Below are 20,790 nucleotides of genomic sequence, written 5' to 3'. Positions count from 1 at the left end.
ATTTGTCATAGAGGAAGACCTGTTAGAAGCCTTAGATTGCTTCCTTCCTAAGTGCCACAGCAGGAATTTATCAGAAGTGTCTGGCAAATAACAAAAGTGGCTCCATTTTGTATTGGTCTTCCCAGTGCATTTATGAACCTGCAGTTACCCATTCTGTGAAATGGGAATATAGGCAATCCAGAGCAGTAGGAAAAATGCAAAGTGTGTTGTACTGTGAGATGGAAAGTATTTCCTTGTCTTTCATCAGAAATTTGAAAGCTAAATGTAGTCAAGGTGAAAAAAAAAAAAAAACCAACCCATCAAATGCAATAATATATCTTGTCTCTTAGCTGTGTAATTGTTTTGAGAATCTCTGTTAGGTAGCGAGACCTAGAGACACATAGAAAAAACCCACATGGAGTTTATTCCCCTAGCCAGAATGTGCATGAAGTGGTGTGGAAGCTAAAATTAGTAACTACCAACGTGGCAGTAAGATTTGTGACTGGAGTACTGGAGTACTGGTCCCAGTGGCATTGAGCTACTCTTTTACATGTGTGGCGACCTGGCTTTCCAGGTAGCTGCTTTTTACTTAAGAGAGGGATAATTTTGGAAGGGGAGTTTTCAATTAAGCACACAACCACTCAAAACATAAGTTCCTAGTTAATTTACAAGTAAAACCATTCCCATAAATAAACCAGCAAGAGTAAAAAGTGCTCTAGGAGGTATAAACATGACCTTAGCAGTAGGTAAATACAAGTTCTTGAGGTGTTTGATAAATGGCAGTGAGCAGAGGCAGTATTTTGTCCTCTCCTGCAAGGATTACAGAGCATCGTGCTCAGGAGAAGCCAGACCATTCAGCTCTTGTAATTTTCTGTGACCTATTAAACATTCACATATTCCTCATATTTTAGTACCACTTATCTGGTGCCATGCACAGGAAAATGGTATTAGTCATGTCAGTGAGCCATAAGAAGTTTAGTGTGAATGCAAGGTAATGCATCACTGAGAGTTTAATGATTCCTAGCAGGCTTTGACTATTTTTTTAATGCATTTCTATGTTTTACATATTTTTTAACAGCTGAAATATTCTTTGAACCACACAAATCGAAAGCTGGTGCTGGAATCAAAAGTGTATATCAACACTAGAATTGTGGTGGTTGGTGCATCTGATGTTGGAATCTCTTTTCTGGAAACGCTGGTTTTTTGGTAAGTTTTAAATTTTATTTCCCCTGCTGAAAAGGATGTGTTCCCTTTTGTATGAAGGGGGTTGTTTCTTGCATTTAAAGCATTCTGAGTCTGTCTTAATATACTGGGTGTTAAATGTCTGAGCACGTGTGGATGGGGAGATGGGTGCTGGCATCCTGGATGCCTTGGGACTCACAGGATTCCAAGCAACTCCCAGTTGCACGTGGACCCTTAAGGGGAAGGCATGCTGAAAATGTGTGTTGAAAAGACCTAAAGCTGCTTTGGCTATTTTCTTAAACCTCAGTCTTGTGAGGGGAGGTGGAGTCAATGGCCCCTGGCGTGTGCTCCCAAGCAGTACTGGCCTTTAAAGCCAGTTGTTCCTGGTGGGATCCCAAACCTGTCTGATCCCCCTTTCCCTAAGTCTAAGGCAGGGAAACCTGTGGATGAGTTCTGCTGTTTAACATGTTTCCCAACATGAGGACAGGGTGCTCTCTGTGATGTCTCACTGGTGTACTCTCCAGGGGCTTACTGGGCAGTCAGGCTGTGACAATGCAGTTCCTTTGATGCAGAGTTTAATCACACATACTAGAAAGAGTTGTAGAAATTAATATAAAATTCAAAATCTGAACATGATTCCTCAAGAACTGAGAGAATTGTCTGGTGCTTTTATGGGGGGTGGAGAATGGAAAATTCTGCCTTTTTTTCTTTTTTCAGTTAAGCTAGGAGTTTGTATTTCTACAACAACCATTGATAACATCACAAATTATATTTTCAATACATCAAGAGAGGAATAAGTTTAAGTGCTTTATAGATGTTGTATTGCTGGAGCAGTGTAGAGGAAAATTTCTGCTTCTTGCCCTTCTCATAGTTCTTGATTTCTGTAAAGCATCCCATCTGAAGGTAAATAGTTTCCCCTCATCCTCTTGCTCTCAGCACCTTTTAGACTTTCAGTTCCACCCCAAATTCAGTTAAACCTGTCCTTTAGAGCTTCTAACCCATTTCTTGTTGCTCACCCTGTGCTGTTTGTTGCTGTCATTTCATTATAAAGCACTGTGGGGGAGCCAAAGCGTGTTTGTGCTCCAGGTGTGGCAGCTGAGTCTGTCCACAGTGAACAGGCCTTTGCAGGTGTTGCCCCTGGAGCTCCCTCCAAGCCTTTGCAGCCAGGGCTTGAATTTGAACCAAACTCTGGCAGAGCTGCTGCAGGACACATCCTCCTTGAGCTTGTCTTGGCACCCAGCCTCAGACATGGGGTGCTGCTCGGAGAACCACAGAGCCAGCACTTAGTGCAGTGTCACAAAATTTATATTAATAGAGGGATAAATTTGCGAAAGATTAGGTTTTAATTTTCACATCAGCAGCAAATAGCCTCCTGATCAGTGTGAAGGCCTTTTAAAACAATTTAGTTTAATTTACTCATAATTTTCTAATATTCCCTGCAAAGGTTACATGCACTAAAAATAGCTGGACTGAATCAATTTGTGAGTCCTAATCCTTAAAAAGAGGAAGTCGTTTTCTCATCATTATTCTTCATACTTAATTATTTTACATTACCAGTCACCATGGAAACACATAAATGTAATTACTGATGTGGCAATTATTGGAACTCGATCTTGCAAGTGTTTTCAACTTCTTTGAGACTGAAGAGATCCATTTTTCATTAAGCAGAGAAATGACCCTGGGAATGAGCTCTGCTGCCCCGTGGCAGGACACCTCCCACTCCCATTGGCAGCACATCCCGGGGTGCAGTGCCACGGAGCAGCCATGGCACCACTGCTCACCCAGCCGAACTCCAAAGGAGCTTCAGACTTTTCCATGCTGCTCGGGCAGCATGTGCAGGTATATGTTTTCAGCTGTAGAGCTGCTTTTCTTGAGGATGCGCAGGGATTTTTTTGTTTTTTACCAGAGGGCCGTGTGACCGGTGCATGCAGCAGTGCGGCAGTAGCAGGGGCAGACCCATTGCCTGGCCAGCTGCTGGTGAGACAGCAGCTCTGGGGGTGCAGGTGTCACAGTGGGTGGGTGCTTGTTTGGTTGGCTGGTTTTGTTTTTTAGTTCATTCCTTTGCTAGTTTCAAAGGGACGGGCAGGGCAGCAGGGTTAGACCAGAAGGACATATGGTTACAAATCCCAGTGTTTCCACTTAGTCCCAATGTCTGTTTCCTGGAGCAGAATGCAAACCCAGGCAGCAGGGAAGTTTGGCTTAAGGATCATGGAGCTTGCTTGCAGCAGTGTCTTGTCACTGGTTCCAGTGCAGGGAACCCATTGGCTTTTATCCACCTCTTTGCATATTGCTGTTGAAATTATTATTGTCTTCAATTATAGGGAAAACCGTTTTTAATCCATGGTCTTGAAAACCTCCTTAATCCAAATCCTGATGTAAACAATGACTTCTTCTCTGAGGACATTGGAATGTACGTAACATGCTACATCAGATGGCTAGAAATGAATGTGGTGCCTAATATCACAATATTTAATGTGAAATTGTTATGAAATTGATTTCCTTCTTCCTATGGGCGCATGAAAATAATTATTGCATTCAAGAATCAGATGGAATTAAGTACATTTTTATCAAAGGCCTGAATTTTTTTCTCAAAGTAGAATTGGAATCCATCACAATAAGCCTGAGTTTTTCACTGCAGGACAGTGTCTCCTGCTGGGAGCTCAGGGTACCCAGGATCAGCTCCGAGGTGGCAGGGTTTGAACAGGGTTATCTGGCAGCACTGGGGCACACAATATCCCACACATCTGGCCTGTTTGGCTGTAGTTAGCATAATGCTTGATCGTTAATTAGGCTTTTTATCTTTGCATTTGTCTGGGAACATCTGAAGCCTTCCATGTTGCCTGTCACTAATTAGTTGACTAATTAAATAGTTAGTGCTTACTTGCTGATCACAGAGCTAGCATGCAATGAATGTGTTAGTGATGCCCACTGTTTTGTCCTATCTGTCTTTGCCACATGAGCTGACACACATGTGCTTCCCTCTGCCTTCCCTTCAGAGCAAGGCGAGCCCAGGCCATGTGCTCAGTGTCCCTGGGCTGCGTCCCTCAGTCATTGTTGCCTTCCATCACTTCTGGTGAGCAGAGCTCAAGTTGTGACAGAGATAAATCAGATGGGTCAGAGCTGGCCTTGTCACACAGTCAGCATCACAATGAACGCTGGCAGTGACTGATACAGGACATAAACAGGGAGAGGATGTGGGTCAGGATCAGCCTTCCTAACAGCCTCTGCCAGAAAATGAGACTCAATTAGCATCAATATGGGCTTATTTTATAGTTGCAATCTTGCTTTTGAGACTGTCTGCAGTTTTAAATAAGATTATTTCAACTTGAAATACTTGCCTTTTGAACATATGCAAACATGTCTCTGAGCCCAAACTGTTCCTTCACACTTGAAATTTGTAAGTATTTGTAGATTTTTTTTTTCTTGTTACTATTTATATTTGAATACTCCTAACTTCTTGGTGAGTATTAAAGCTGATCTTGGAAATAGCAGTTTTCTTATAAAAAGCCTGCTCAAAATTGGAATGAGTCACAAGGGTTTTTATAGAATGCTGGGCTGCATCTGTCATATCCTCCTGGTGGCTCAGCAGGACATCAGCAGCTCTGAGCCTGGTAACCTGGTACCTCCGATTGATGCAGTTCAGAGCAAATACAGCAGCATTCCAAGTGCAAACACTGCGCCAAGGTTCTCCAGCTCTCTGCTAAAGCTATGGAGGAGATGTCACCACTTTCTCTTCTGTTCATTGGTTTGAAGTTTGTTCCCAAAGCTGCGGAGAGAGTGCAGTGTTGAGCCCTCCAGAGCAGTGTCCAGGCTGCCAGAGGGTTGGCTTGGAAGCACAGCAGACTGGGCAGGCTGCTGCAGTGGAGAAAAAAACGACTTGTCTGGCTAAGCTGTGATCCTTCCCAGTAGTGATTAGCATGGATTTGATTCCTGTTTGTGTGTGTGTACTGTGAGGGTGCTGAGGTGTGGAGGTCAATAATTGAAAGATGGATGTTTGGGATCAGGAGTTGTGGCCCAGCTGACTCCTCTGCCAGCTGTGTCCCTGTCCTTCCTGGGCTGCCAGCCTTATGTCCTGAGGACCTGGCACTGCGGGGTTGCCTCAGAATGTGCAACTTCAATGAGTTTTGTGTTCTGCTCGCAGGAGGAGCACATGTGGTTAAACCTCAACTCTTCCAGGTTTAAGGGCTGTCTGCCTGGTGGCATCTGGGAACATTTCAAGGGTGCCCACTCTGAAGGCAGCATTGCCAGATTTGCACCAGGCTACATCATGGAGTCAGAGTACTTATCTTCTCTGCAATAGTTTGGAAAATTGGAGTTTAGTATACAGCCATAAAAACCCCATCACCTTAGTTTTAAACATAGGTAATTGGCCAATAATACTGAGAATGTCCTATTAGCAGGCTGGAATCTGCACTGTGTGTTACTCACTGAAGCACTCTCACAGCAGTGGGCAGAGTGATGAAGTTTCTACCACACTTTAGTTTTACTGCCCAATTTATGGTACCTTTGTTTGTGGGAAACGGTGTTGATATTTCTCAGTTGTAGTTTGGAATCTGCAAGGTGATTAAACAGCAAGAGACTCTAACTACCAAGGCCATAATCAGATATCCCTCATTTTCTATCTAGAAAAGTAATTGCCATTTTTGAAGAAAATGAAATGCTGGAACACTTGCAGAATGGAAATTGTAATTTTCCGAAGGAAGCACTGAAGCAGTGGTTGGATAATGCTTTGATTAGGTCAGACTCAAAGCTAACTCAGATTTGGGATGGCAGGACTGCCCTTTTGAATGCTGTAGCTGTGGAAGGATATGGATGGTTCTGATTTAGCTGTGTGTTTTGAGTGGGCAAGGAAAAGAGCTCTTTAGTTTTCCCTGCCCTGTTTCAGAACAATTCCTACTGTAGGAACTTTGCCATGTTGGTTTAGTAACCTAGATTGTGAAAATGCCGCGGATCTTGAGTGGATGCTCTAGTTTTTGTAAGCAAAACTAGATTCTGGGAAGTGAGAGGTGACTAGAAGGGACAAAAACAGTGAAGCCGCAGGAGGGGGCCGAGGTGTTTCGGAGTAATGAGCTATAAGGTGGATGGGAGTTCAAAAGAAACTGGAAAAAGACATGTTTGGTAATGTTCAGCAAGAAATCAAGATTGTAGACTCATGTAAAGCAACCTAAAAACCTCAGAATTAGTAAAGGAATTGGAAGGCAACGGAGTCTAGAGTTCCTGGTATTTTTATTATATTGCCTAGGAAAAGGGACCAGCACAGAGGACAAGAGACAAGCAATATAACCACAGTAAAATAACCACAGAGAAGGAAATCTAGGGCTGATGTAAAGCAACCTAAAAACCTCGGAATTAGTAAAGGAATTGGAAGGCAAGAGAGTCTAGAGTTCCTGGTATTTTTAATTATATTGCCTAGGAAAAGGGACCAGTACAGAGGACAAGAGGCAAGCAATATAACCACAGTAAAATAACCACAGAGAAGGAAATCTAGGGCTAATCACTTGAAGGGGGAAGAGTGAGAGGAGTAGACCTAGCAGGAGAATCCAAATTTAACTGGAGAGGAACAGCTTCTAAGAGAGAATTGCCTGGGTTTGGCTGGGATAGAGTTAATTTGCTTTCTAGTAGCTGTGTTTGGATTGAGTATGAGAATAATGGTGATAACTTGCTGATGTAATTGTTACTAAGTAGTGAACCATCAAGTTCAAAGTCTGGTGAGAGACCCAGCTACCAGTGGTAAAGAGAGAAGCATTCCCAAGCATCCTTGAAAGGTATTAGTCAAAGGGTGAAGGAAATGTTCTTTAGATCTTGAATGGATTCTTGCTAAGATGTCAAAAATGGTGACAGAGGTGGTTTTCATGACCTGGGCTTAGAGGTTGCTCTTCTTAGGATGACAGCATTTGATAAAATTACCAATAAACCTGGCAGGAAGTTTCAAAAACAAAACAAAGCACTGCTTCATCAAAATACAAGTTTTTGAAGGGACCCTGTTGTTTTAATACCAGGAGGAAGCAAGTGGGGCATAATGAAATACTTTGCTGAGAGAGGAAGAGTTGTCATGGGCCAGGTTGTGTGGAAAGCCCCTCCTTGACCCTTGCATTGACAGGTGTCCCAGTGAACACTGTGCTGTCATCCCTTCTTTTGTTGAGCAAATTCATTCACCATCTTAACACTTTTTCCTAAGGCAAATCCAAGGGAGAACTGGCTAATATTTGTTTACTGGTAATTGAAGAGGGATATCTTGGAAATGGACATCTGTTGGTCAGCAGTGAATCTGGAATCCTACTCTGGGGGCTGTAATTGATGCCCTCGGAGTAGGTTCTTGAGGAGAGGTGCTTTTGGTAGGTGTTGATACAAACAACAAACCCTTCTGCTGCTGCACCTAAGTATGGCTGTCTGGGGAGGCAGAGGCAGCAGAGGGAAAGGAAAACACTGGGGCTGACAAAGGAATTCAGTGGAGAGACAGCATGGGAACAAATTGCTTGGGGAGGGGCTGCAAGCAAGGCTGTAGTACTGAGTAGCACATTTATTCTAGAGGGACAACTTGAGTGAGTGGGACTTCTTTCTAGTTATTTGTATGGGCAACCTTTGTTAAGCTGGGCACTCCCAGCTGGAGTTTGGTGTGGAGCTGGGAGATCTGTTAGAATACTTTTTCCTTTTGGAGAAGTGCCTTCAAGTCACATCCTGACTGCTGTGTTCTTGAAATGTTTCGTTAAAAGAAAAGTGCTGCTTTGGATAAATTGTGACATTTGTGGGGGAAAGGAGAACTGTCTCCATCTGCCTTGTACAGTGACAGTGACACCTGGACATGCCAAATTCCTGTGCCTTGACCACAGGTTATGGCCTGTTGGGACTCTTATCATCATCTCTGCTTCTGGGCTCCTTCCTCCGTGCAAAAATTTAGTGATCCTTTTTTGTTTCAGGACAGAGAATTTTCTGATTTCAAAGTTTTGTTAATGCAAGACTTGATCACATCTTACTTTTCAGTGTTTAGTTAGCTGAAATCAGATTTTTTTTTTTACCATTTTCCAAATGATTTCGAGCTGTCATTTTTATAAGGGCTCTGCTGCAGTGAAGCTGAGGATCCAGTGTCATTAGGACTTTACTTTTGGATAGGTTATAATTTCAGATATTATTGTTTAAAAGATTATGTGCACAGGAGAACAGTTCACATAGTTACCAACTTTAGGAGGCAGATAAAGCATTATCTTCTTTATTTTAGTTTTTATTGGTAACTGGGAAAATAATCTTATAAAATGCAAGATTTCAAATAAATTAAAATCTCTGGTTCATGAAGACTGCTTTGCTGCACTTTATTTTTTGTAACAAAAGTGGTTTGACTTGTTGGGATAATGAGGGGTTAAATGAAAGCAAGTAATTAAATTATTTGCTCAAGCAGTTTCCACCATCTAAGCCTCCATCATTATGCCACACACAGAAGGAAAAAAAAAGATAGAAAGACATCAGGCAAAAAAATCCAGCAAAATGAGCAAGGAATACTCTAAAAAATTCACAAACACCAGAATATACATGTAAAAACTGTACTAAAACTTTTCTGTGTCCTTTTGATTATGCTCAGTAGATTGGTAACCCTGTTTTATTTTGAGGACAAGGGTGTTTCAGAGTCTTTTTGTAGCTGTCCTCTAGATCTGTGCACTGAAACCTAACACCTTTTACTTATTTCCCTAGATACTCTAATCCCTCTCTGCTTTACCAGTATCTTTGAGCTGTTCTTCCCTCTGTATCCACAGCAACATGAATCCCTGCTGGAATTATTTGCTTCTAAAATGCAGGTGCACTTGTTTAACGTTGCACTGGTTCAGGCTCTTAACTTGAAGACTTTTTCATCAAATGGGAACCTCCACTTTGCCCTGTTTCATGTTGGGCATTGTTATTAGCAGCATCTGAGTGAGTCCCTGTCCTGACAGCACTGCCCATGGCCAGGGCCTTGGTTATTCTTCAGTTAAGAGCTTTTAGGCACCGGTAAGGAGTCCAAAGTGGTAGTAAATGAGCCATCCTTTTGTTAGCCTAGAAATAATAAAGCACAGAATCCCCCACCTGTCACCCCGTGGTGACTCTACCAGTGCCAGCAGGAGCTGCAGCTCCCCTCTAGTGCTCAGGCTTGTCCTTAAGTGCCTCTGTGTGTGTGTAAATGTATTTTAAATCCTGGAGTCACACGTGCCAGCTACACTTTTGGAGCCAGGCCTTTGTAACACAAGATACAACATTTGTTACTTATGTAAAATTCTGATAATTTGCGCAAATACCGCCAGCCTGTGCTTAAACACTGACCAAATTCTTACACTTAGCAGGGATTTGCTTCTGTGTGTGGAGATGGGGCTGTTGTTTGTGTGAGCTGTGCAGCACGGGCACCAGCCCCTGAACCACCCTGCCCTTGGGGAGCTGCCAGCCACCCTGCTTTGTGCCTGGCTTTTCCTCAGTGTAAAGGGGAAATCAAAGATACAGCTCATTCCATCTCATTTCATCCAAGAAGATGCTAATCAACATTTTGATGCCAATGAGATGAATGGGTGGGAAACATGAATTGATATGGGGATGCCGTGGGAGCGCTGAGGTAGAAGTAAATCATTAGTTAGTAAATTGTGCTGACTGAAAGGTCTGATTGAAGGCTCCCACTCAGTGGGGAAGAAGGGAACAAATACCAAATGACTGGGGAAACCCTGGATGCCTGTGTGTGGAATCAGTAGAGGTGGAGCATCTGCAGAGGAAAATGGTATGTGACCAGATCAATAAAGTGCATCATCATGCAGTCATGCAAAAGAGGCACATAAATAGTGCCTAGAACTTTGGTTATGCCATGTTTCTGATGCTTGCTCACAAGATTTCCATCCTAAATATTAACAGTATTTAAATGTAATGTTACTGTACCCCTGGGTTTGAGCACCTGTTGGTAAGAGACTGTGCAGGATGTACAGATGATTTCAGCTCCGCACTGAAATGAAATCTCCTTGCTGTGGGGTTGGGAGGATGTGTAGTGTGTTTATGTAATTGATCCCCTGTAAATAAATGCCAAGGAGCTGAGCTCTGTCTGTGTGTGAAGTTCCTGTAGTTGTTGTTCGCACCCCACGAGCGACATTCCCGGTGTGCAGATGGCATCACTTGAACACTGCCTTCAGCTTTGTGGATCAGGCTCACTCTCATTTACATTAAGACCATTTTGTATCACTCAGGCAGCATAAGGTGGCCATAAATGAAAAGCAAATTCTATTTACATCCACCTTTGCAGAGTGACCTTAATTTAAATGAGAATCAGGCCCATAATCTGTATAAATATATGCACTCTGTTACATTAAGGTTATTTATTACTTTGTGTTTGGCCTGAGTATGCATGGAGATTTACCACAGATAATCCATAATCCAGAATTAAACTATTAATATGCATTTTGAGAGGGGTAGCCATAACCTTGAAATTCCTTGGTTTAAGTATGACCTTTAACTTTGTTTGAATATATTTTTTAAATGTATGAATAACAAATTAACATTGGTTGATAAAAAACATTCTGATTCCTTTGTACCATTTGCATCAGTCCATCCTTAACTTACAGAAAGCCTTGAAGATTAGAAGGCTTAATCACTCATCATATTTACTTGTTTTCAAATGTCAGATCACATTTAGTTCAACATACTGTCAGTCTTGTCCCCCTCCTCGCCCGGCATCACTGAAACTGTGGTGGAAATTGTTCTTCTCTTTGTATCCAGAGACACCTGAATCTGTGCAGAGTGAAACACTTTGACCCTGTGTAAAGGAATTGCTTTCTGTATCCTCCTGAACGTGGAATTCTGAGCTATACTGTCCCTTGGATGTGCCCTCCAAATTTCTTCCAACTGGAGCTGTTTTGTTTTTCTTTCCACAGGCCGCGTCTGAAGTTCAACAACCTGACCTTGATTTCCATTCATGGCCTTCCAGGAAAAGACCCACAGAGCTCCAAGTATAGAAGATTTTTAATTAACAGGTTTGACTTCATGTCTAAACGCTTCCATAGCTCCTGCTGAAAACATAACACTCTGTAATTCTTGTGAACTTGTCCTAAATTTTAGATACATCCGTAGAGAGCCCCAAAATACTCCAATCTGTCTATCCAGCATGCACTCACCTACAAGAGGAGCTGGATAGAATTATGAGTAGGGAAGTAGTGCCAAAGCAGTAACTTCAGGACAGCAATCCACTGTGTTATACCTAAACTGTGGGTCCTGCTTTCTGAGGCTTTTTAGATTGTTTAAATCTCCGGGCTGAAGACAAATGACACAAGATGTCTGATGGCTTTTTAAATCTTGATTAGTTTTTAGCTTCCGTGAGTTTTGTTCTAAATAATGCTGAACCAAAGAATGTGCAAGAATTAATATTGGTAATGTGACGGGGACTGACTTTGGGCAGTGTGTGGTAGGATGCAGAGCCCACCAGTGATAGTGGGGTTTTTGCTTGGTACAGGGGAATTGTTGCTGTTGATCAGTTTGTTCTGCATGAATTCTGCTGCTCGTGGGCTGTGAGTGCCAGTCCCTGGGCCATGGCAGTCTGTCCCCATTCTCAGCCACAGCACTGTCCCAGAGCAGGGCTGTGTACAGCTGAAGGGAAATGGTGGAAGAGCCTTGTCTAGGGACTGTCAAGCACTTTTCAGACTTCCTTGTTTGCCAGTAAATATAGCTTCCATTTAATCAGATAAAATCTTACCTCTTTAAAATTCCCAGTACATAATTATAATTTAAATACAGTATTTTTGGGGTTTATTTTGGACTAAATCATCGCTGTGGACTTGAACATGATTGTTTTGAACATTGAGAAGCATAGAATTAAAATGGATCAGTTATTCTGAATAGCTGGGGAATGAACTTAGACTAAGTTATTTAGATTTGGCATGTGACTCTTAGGAGCCTTTACATTGTATTTTACCAAATCTTTTCCTCTGTGAGCTGCAGTGCACTGAAGGGCTGGCTCTTTAAATGACAAAACAGCTTCATATCTGCTTGCTTACAAATGGAACTTCTACAAAGATGTGAAAATAATGATAGTGGGAACCTGTTTAAAACCATCTGATCTCATTTGGAATTTTGCCCTGACAAGACATTTTGTAAAAGTAGTTGCCTGTGTTACTTTTTGTACTGTAGAAAGGGGTGTGTTCAGGTGCAAATCTAACAAATGAAGGAATTATATTCTCACATAAATGCACATAGTCTCTTTCCTAAGTTCACTGTAGAAAAGAGATGTACTAACAAAGCATCCTTCCTGACAGAAAGTTGCAGTTCAGAGCCACCTCACCAGATTTAGCTGTTAAAATCTGAAAGCAGATTAAGAGTGAAAATTGAACTCTGCAGGGTATGATTTCTAAAAGCATCCCTGTGATTTTGGAGTGTCTGTCTCCTTGGAACTGTGCACCTCAATTATAGAGGTGCTTTTGAAAACTTCCCTCTGTCCTTAATGTCTCTTTTATTTACAGATTTCTGCATTACTACAGTTCAGAATTGTCAGTGGTTTTCTTCCCTTATTTTTTTCACTCTGGTGTCTCTGAGTACAGAGGATGCAGAGCATCACAGAAAGCCTGGCAATTCAATCCTAAAATTCTCCAGGCTGTGCAATCAACTGTATTTGTTCCTGTGGCATCCCGAATGCCAGTTTTGGGAGTTTGGTAGCAATGATTAACCTGGAACCAGGAGCTCTGTACTGGGATGTGTGTCCTGATATTAATGGCAAATCAGCAGCTGTCAGTGCTGGTCTCTGCCTGCACTCTCTGCTGCAGCTGCTGGTGCCACAGAAAAGCATCAAATGCTTGAGCATGGGCCCAGCCCCTTCTGTTTAATCACTTTGAGGCCTGTGGGAGAAAGTGGAGTATTTTTCATCACTAAGTATACATAGAAAGCAAAGTTTTTGGGTCCGTGAATGGCTATGTATTTTCTGTGGTGACTTGAGCTGACAGCCTGGGTGAAACCCAGAGTCTCTGTACTGGCCATTCCCCTCCTGAGGTCCTGGCAGGGGTGAGACTCAGCTTCTTTCACAGAGTTTGTTCACAGTGTTTCTTCTTGCAGTGCTGCTCTGGTCTCACAAACCAGACACCTGTGTGACACCAGCCATTCTTTTTTTGTGTGTGTTTTAAACCCGTTGCATTCTTTTTCACTAGATCCTGTGAGTTTATTGCTCTACAAAGCTGAAAATGGGTTTGTCCACTTCTACTGAAAGAACCTATCTGAATAGGCTTTGCCTGGTGCAGGTTTTCAGTATTGGGGAGGGATGGAGTTGAGTCCAGCTGGATCTGCACAGTGGCCAGCAGCAATCTCTTGTGCATTTCCATGGTGGGCCATTGCCAGGCTCAGTAGCCACAATGGATCTAGTTGGGAATGTTCTCACATTTTATAGTGATATGTCTGTTGCACATCTGTATGGAAGCATTTTATCTACAGGCATCTTTGTCTTTGCTGAAGGCTGTTATTAAGCAGAGAGGGTGGTACAAATACAGTAATAAGTGCCTTGGTTTTTACTTGGTTGAACATTCTTGGTGGGGGCACATTCTGAGCCTTTGGAAATAATTGTAATTTTCATTGCTGAGGCATTAAAAGAGGTTTTGTTCCATTTGGATTTTGCTTTAAAATTGGTTTTTTTAAATAGCAGCTTCCAGATCTTTTATACTTCTCTCATGCATAGGGATATCTGATGCTTTTTTGCTTGGAACAGGCTGTAAAACCCCTAAAACATGAGAAAAGCAAACCTTGTCTGTGACTGCCAAAGCCAACATGTGATTTTTAGGATACTGGTATGGAATTCACACTGTTAGAGCACGTTGCTTGTGATGTGTGCTCCATGCACACCCAGAACATCCTGGAGCGCACCACTCAGGAGCAGTTAAGTGAGCTTTTGGTATTTGTCATTCTTGCATTGTGAAACAGTTCTTTTGGAAAAGGGTCACCAGTAGGAGACTTGAGATCTCTGCCTTTTACTTCTAGTTCTGAAACCATTTTCCTAGCTTTCTATTTATTTTTAAGGTTTTTGGACTAATACTTTGGAATACGGATGCTAAAATGCTAGGGTGGGTTCCCTGCATTTGTGTCTCACCGTAGCTATGACTGGTGAAGTTGAATAGCAAAGGAAGGAAAGTTGAGAAAAAGCTGAATAAAGAAGTCTTGGAGAAAGAGTTGTACTGTTGAATTATTTTCTTTGCAAGTTAAAAAGCGTCTACCTCCAATCAGCCTGCAAAGGAAAAGCAGAATAAAGCATAGATTTCTGATTTTGTTCTTAAATTACGTGATTGTAAGGCCCAATGCTGGAAGGCCTTGTTTGGGTTCAGCAGAAAGCTGTCAATTTGTAACTGAGTATTTCCTAATGCATAATCTTTTACCATAGACTGCAGTAAACTCACAGCAAGGGAGCAGGCGGAACCACTGGGGGCCTGGGCTGAGCTCACCAGATGTCTAATTAGTGCCTGCTGTCAGCTGCCGAAATGTCACTTACAGATATTTTTTCTTTGCAGCCACTGTTTTAATGATGAAGATTATGCACAGATGTCACTTTGTTCCTGGGTTAACGTTGTGGTTGGTAAAATGACGGGCATAAACCGCAGTGCCAAATACGTTGTTGTTTCCAAGGAGAAGAAAGTGCCGTACGACTACCTGGTTCTGTGCATGGGACAGAGCTACCAGGTGAGCTGTGTTCAGAGTGAACCAGCACAATATTCCCAAGTTTTCTACAGTGAGTGGTGTTCCTGAGGTTAGGCAGAGCAGCCTTAGCAAGGGTAGCACCAGCAGTTTGCAGCCCTGTAGTGTGCAGCAGGTTGTAGGGCTGTGTCGGTGCTGCTGCCGAAGCTGGAGGAGAGGAGGGTCAGACAGTTTCCCACCAGCAGTTTACTGCTCGGGGTTGGGCAGGAGGCAAAGCTGACTGTGTTTTTGCCACCATAACCTTAAACCTGCTAAGGAGCAGGCTCAACTGACATGTGGTCCCAGCTACAGGAGACTTAACTCCAGCTGGTCTAACACCATTTGACCTAGTTTTGGAAATGGAGAGAATTCCTTATCAAATTAATTACTTGTCTCACGTGATGACCATGCCTAGGCACGTCCATGGTGCTGTTTGGTATTGTAGCACACAGCTGAGTTTCCAGTGAGATTGAAGCAGATCCTTAGCTGCATGTCAGATGTGGAATCAAGTTGAGCTCCAGCCCCACAGCTTCTACTCAGACTCCCTGGGCAGGGTGGCTTCTGGCTCCTGTATCCCCATGAGGCCATCAGGCCCCATAACCAAATGAGCAGCCTGGTACAGCCCTTTTTGTTGCAGGGCTTTACCTTACCTGGGTGGTTTGGGGTAGAAGTTGTGAGCAAGACATTTTGCCTTTAAAATGAGGAGATGGATGTGAGCAATGTCTGCAGCTTTGCAGTGCTGTACCAGGTCCCACAGCAGTGTCTGGCCGCCTGTGTGCAGCAGGCTGTGTGGTCTGATCCCTTCTCAGAGCAGAGGCACACTTAAACAGCAGCCCATGGGCACTGCTCAGCAGGGACGAAACAAAAGCTGAAGTGTGGGCTGGAAAAATGCTCCTAGGAAAAGGTGTTTGGAGGTAACTCTGACTTGCAAAATATTTTATGGCAAGTAACTGCAGTGAGGGAGAAAGCTAAAGATAGCAAGGGAAAAGGCAGGCTTTGTCTGCCTTTGAGGAGAAATTCCATCATTATCATTCATTCTCACTTTCAAGCTATACAAAAGGATAAGAATTGAGTGGCTTCTGTTTTATTACACAGAGCTCTAGTCCATCCTTTTTGTAAGTTGTTCCTTATTTGGTAAGCCGTCAAATTAATGCTTAGTAAAACATTATGTGTTATGATTTAGAGATTTACTTGTTGAGTAAGATCTTTTGGTGTCATGCTTGGTTTTATATGACCCAGCAGTATTTCAGTAGTTCTGGCTGGCAGTGAGAACAGGGTTCAGGACGTGGCTCAGTGGTGCTGAGGAAGTCAGAGACAAGATTGCCTTTTTGCTTTGTACAGCTCAAACTGAGTTTGTTATTGTAAAGCAGCATTACCCAGTGAACGTGTTACCGAATCTTCACATTTGAACTATCAATCAGTTTTTGATCCCTTTCTCTGGGACCAAATCTGTCACTGTAGAAGGCTGATTTTTGCTGACAAAAGGTGGAGGTAGAGCTGTTAAAAGTGATCTGTTATTCAGAGAGCTGTGGAGATTCCCTGCTGTGTGTTGGGACATTTCTGCTGTTTGCTGTGCAGTCCCTGGCGTTTGCCACGTGCGCTTGCACTGGCAGCACTGTTTGAAGTGGTCAGCCACATCCCACAGGAAACAGGGAACACCTGCACACGTGTGCACTCAGATTGATGGGATCCATGTTCCCTGTGGCCATGGGTGTGTTTGCTGCTGCTGAGTGTGACTAAGGGTTGGGATATGCCAGAACAGCAGCCCTTGGGTAGCCAAAGTGAGAGTGTCATTGTGTTTTGACATCTCCAAGGGCTGTGCCATATCCACTCACCGACTCATTTCTTCAGGCCTTGGCTCCCATGGAAGCAGATATCAGTGAAGTCATGAGCCACAGGCCACAGAGGTACACAGAGAAAGTCCCTTCCAATCACTTCACTCTCAATGACACCCAGGACTGCTTGGAGGCAGCACTCTGGCTGGAGAAAAACCTCATCAGCTCCTCCACAGGTAAGGGGCTTCGTTAGTACACGCACTTACAGAAATGTTTCCTAGGCTTATTATTTCCTTTATTCCCTGGTATAATTGGTGCCTGGTGAATTCTAACAGTCTTTCATCTGCTGTGCTTTGTTTTCCAGATTAATTTAGAATTTTTGGTTATTTTTGATACCCAGCATATTTAGCTGGGGAAAGAAAGGTTTGAGATAGATTAATTATCTGCAGTTATTATAGAAAACCAAATGAGTCCCAAATGCAAATCTGTCTGGAGTCATTAATTCACCAGTGAAATAATAATTTAATTAGTGGATGTGGTTTTCTACTGTATAGAAAAAATATCTAGATTTGTGGCATAACACAAAGAAAATAAGCTTAAATTAGGAAGTGTCTGTTAGCATTGTATTCAGTTGCATCAGTGACAGATTTTCACATAGAACTGCAAGTTCCTGGTACTTTTTAACCCTTAAAATCAGATGTTTATGCCAATGTGCACCATCCCTGTATTTCCTCAGCCTTGTCGTGTGTGCTCTGTTTGTGTGTTCACTAGTTCGTCCACTGTGTGTGTGCTGTGGAAAATACCTGGGACCATCCAGGTTTCTGAGTCAACTTTGAACTAGAAAAACAGAGACCAAAGAGTCAACGAGTTTGTGAAATGTCAGTTCCTGCTGGCTCTGAGTCAGGACAGTTCAGAGCAGGAAAGCTGTCTTTGTGGGGAATTCCTGCTGGCAGAGTTGCAACAGCAGGACTTTCCTGAAGATGTGTTTTACCTGCCTTGTTTGTGGAGTGTGATGAGAATTGGCAGTGTTTTGGTGTGGTGCAAGGTTCACACCTGCTTGGCTGTCCTTTAGGAAAGTTCTAAAAGCATTGGGAATTCCTTTATCATTCTCCAGGTCTTGCTGTGATCAGCACAGGGCTTCATAAACATGGCAGTGTTTCTTGGCCAGCTTCTTGGCCTCTGGAGCAGTCCAGCTCCACCTGTCCTCCAGCTGGTACCAGCCCTGCCCACATAGCCTTACCTGGTATCCAGCTGCTACAGCAGCTGACTTTGCATAGACAGATGAGGGTGTTAGCTTTCTCTGTTTGCTGCTGCTAGTCCTTCTTGTAACTCCCTGTGTGCCCAGTGCTGGAATGTGCTGCGGTGCCCCTGCGCAGGGCTGTGCCCAGGAGCAGCCGCTGGCTGGGATGCAGAATGCCAGGAGGATCAGTCACTCTGCAGCAAATGGCACAATCGTGTTGTCTCACCTGCTTTGGCATGGGTGCACCTGCTCCAGCAGCAGTGCCGAAGCCATGGGATGTTCATCTTCACTTTGTTATTGCTGCTGGCCTTGGCTGCAAGGTGGAGCTGCATCTCTTAATGAGGCCCTGGCCTGGCTTCATGTGTAGAGAAGGTAAATTCACACCACCAGTGAGGCTGGTCTGGAGGCACTTTTGGAGATGTGGCCTAGCAGAGATGTGACACCTTCCCCTTTCCCCCTGCTCTGGCTTCAGTTCCCTCTCCTTGCTCTTCCCATCACGTTCTGTACTGCTGTGCAGAGTGCCCAGCTGGAGAGGTCTTCCTCCACTGATCTCAGTTCCACTTATTCCTCACCCTGCTTCTTCTTCCAGCTGTGTTTCTTACAAACATCGTTCCTTCAGTCTTGACAGCTCTTGAAAGCTCTGGGAGGGCTTTCTGCTGCTGAGGGCCTGGGAGCAGGGCAAGCACTGGCCCCATGGCTGCCACTGTGGCTTTCTGATGAAACCCAGCCACCTAATGCATGGAACCTATTACAGCTGTAATTGGGACTAATTGAAATTCATCTCCTATTAGCTCTGCACTTTCCATGAAAATAAAAGTAGGATGGAAGTAAAGTAAGGAACAAAACTGCTTTAATGGCCCAAAATGAAGCCATTTTTTTTTTTCCCTTCACCTAAGCATAGTTTACTGCCTTATTAAAAGTGTGTTTTGTAAGCATACTCTTGCATTAAAATTCCAGTGCATGAATCACCAACTGGAGCCACCAATGCTTTAGCTCATACTGGGTTTCTCCTTTGGCTTTTGCAAACTGCAAAGATTCAGGTCACATTAGGGTCACCGAAATCTTGTGCTTCTTACTTGTGGAAAATTAATGAGTCTGCTCTGCAGCAGGATGCTGACATTCAGGTAATAAATGATAAAACTGCTGTAATGATCTTTATTTATGGGTGTTTTTTCTGTAGAAGGTTATTATGTTTACTCACAGATACATACATTTTCATGTAGTTAAATAATAAAAGCATCCTGAGGAACTGCTCTCTGTTCAGTGGACATAATTTCAGTCCATAATGAATATCTGCAGTTCCTAGACTACTAGCACTGTCATCTAAAAAGCCACTAATATTGTAATAAGCAGAAGCAGTAAATTGTTGATTTACAAGAGGTCAATAAAGGAGCATTGCTTTCCCTGATCTAATGCAGTTGTATTTAATATTACCATATAAACCAGAATTTTAATTTTCCTTGAGAAATGTAGGACTCTCATCTGATCTTGTCCATCCCCAAATGCCAGTGTCTAATGCAGGAACTGAGCTTCTCTCTGAGGGGCCTGTGCTGCCCAAGGGTGAAGGGTCTCAGCCCAGCCTTGCCCTGCAGTCAGAATGGAGCTTTTCTCAGCTGTCTCTCAGGGAAGCCCTCCTCATCCTCCTTTTCCAGCCACAGCATCCTCTTCACTCCTCATACGTTTCACTCCCTGCAAATCAAAAACATGTAAATGTAGCATGAGGCTGTTGGCACCTGCACACCACATCCTGGTCTGCACTGTCAGCACATGGCGTTAATCAAAATGAGTATAGCAAAGCTGGTCTTTACCCACAGGTTCTGCTGGGCTGCTTCTTGCATTACACCCTGCTGTAGCAGGGAAAAAACAATCAGGCTTGCATCTGTCTTCTCTTTTGGCACTCTCCTGAGGCTGCTGTAGCTGCAGACAGGTGTTCTGGCAGGCACAAGCTATGGGATAGATTCTTCTGGCTTGGGAAGTCAGGCCAGTGGTGGACACACTGGACCATTCCTGTATTCTGTATGATATTTATGGAAGTAGTAAGATCTCTTTATTCTTATGTTTTTGAATTGATACATTTGCTGGTAAAATGGTTCTGTCCCTTGGGTCGTTGCTGTGAACAGCAGAAACAAGTTTTCTGTTATTGGTGTGCTGTGTACTTGTGGGGCAAGTCTTTTCTCTGGCAGCTGTGAAGAGAGATGTTTCTTTGGCACCTACAAGTAGTCAAACTGATGGGGACAAATGAAAAAACCTTGTAGTCAAAGGGGAATAGTAGAACATCTGTTAACATTTTTGTCATTAATATTCTTGGGAGCTGGGGCTGTGTGCATGCTCAGATTAGTATTGCCCTACATCTCATGCAGTAAAACATGGTCCAGCGAGATCAGTTTAGCCCATGAAATAGTACAATTCAGGGCATTGGGGACGCTGTCACTTGTGAGATGGAAATGCCACCTCTGAGACAAACGTGCAGGTTGGTTGCAGCACTGCCCAGGTGAGAAACATGAAAGCACTGGGAAGGTGGTTTTTAGTCATCCTTGTACTGACAGGTCAGATCTGAAACACAGGAGGTGATGTGGACATGAGCAGGCAGGTGGAGGTGTCCTGCCTCCCTCTAGACCCTTCCACTTGCTCAGGCAGGTGGGGCACAGAGAGCTTGCAGGGCTGGGTTCTGGTGCTCAGATGAAGGTCCTTATCTCCAGGAGAGGAGTTCCATTTTGCCTGGGTTCCTTAAAGGCTTAGTGGATCACACAACAGACAAATGCTTCCTGTTCCAAGAAGGGGGCAGAGGGAATGAAGGGAAGAGGAGCACGTCTCAGTCTTGCTCAGAGGAATGTCGGTGTGTTTTCTATGAAACCATCCTGAGATAAAATACACAGCTGCTCTGCTGCCTCCCAGCTCTGCCTCTCTTATTGTCAGGAGAGCTTTAGCCCTTAGGCTGGAGAGCCCCATCGTGCTCACAAAGAACAGACCCTCCCCTCCTCA

At 43.5% G+C, this 20,790-nt stretch overlaps 1 protein-coding gene across 1 annotated transcript in view; it reads left to right on the top strand.

Moving 5' to 3' along the window:
• The window catches only part of CFAP61 (cilia and flagella associated protein 61), a 90,626-nt gene that overhangs the window by 41,795 nt on the left and 28,041 nt on the right, over window positions 1–20,790 (top strand). The window contains exons 17-20 of the mRNA XM_041474028.1: window positions 1,058–1,185; window positions 11,031–11,129; window positions 14,631–14,799; window positions 16,645–16,804. Of these exons, the coding sequence (XP_041329962.1) occupies window positions 1,058–1,185; window positions 11,031–11,129; window positions 14,631–14,799; window positions 16,645–16,804 (556 nt within the window). The remainder of the gene's footprint in view (window positions 1–1,057; window positions 1,186–11,030; window positions 11,130–14,630; window positions 14,800–16,644; window positions 16,805–20,790) is intronic.

Source organism: Pyrgilauda ruficollis, unplaced genomic scaffold (genome assembly GCF_017590135.1).
Source record: "Pyrgilauda ruficollis isolate IOZ18807 unplaced genomic scaffold, ASM1759013v1 scaffold31, whole genome shotgun sequence".
NCBI lineage: Eukaryota > Metazoa > Chordata > Aves > Passeriformes > Passeridae > Pyrgilauda > Pyrgilauda ruficollis.
Note: the sequence above shows the minus strand (reverse complement) of the source record. Positions and strands in the feature narration are given on the sequence as shown.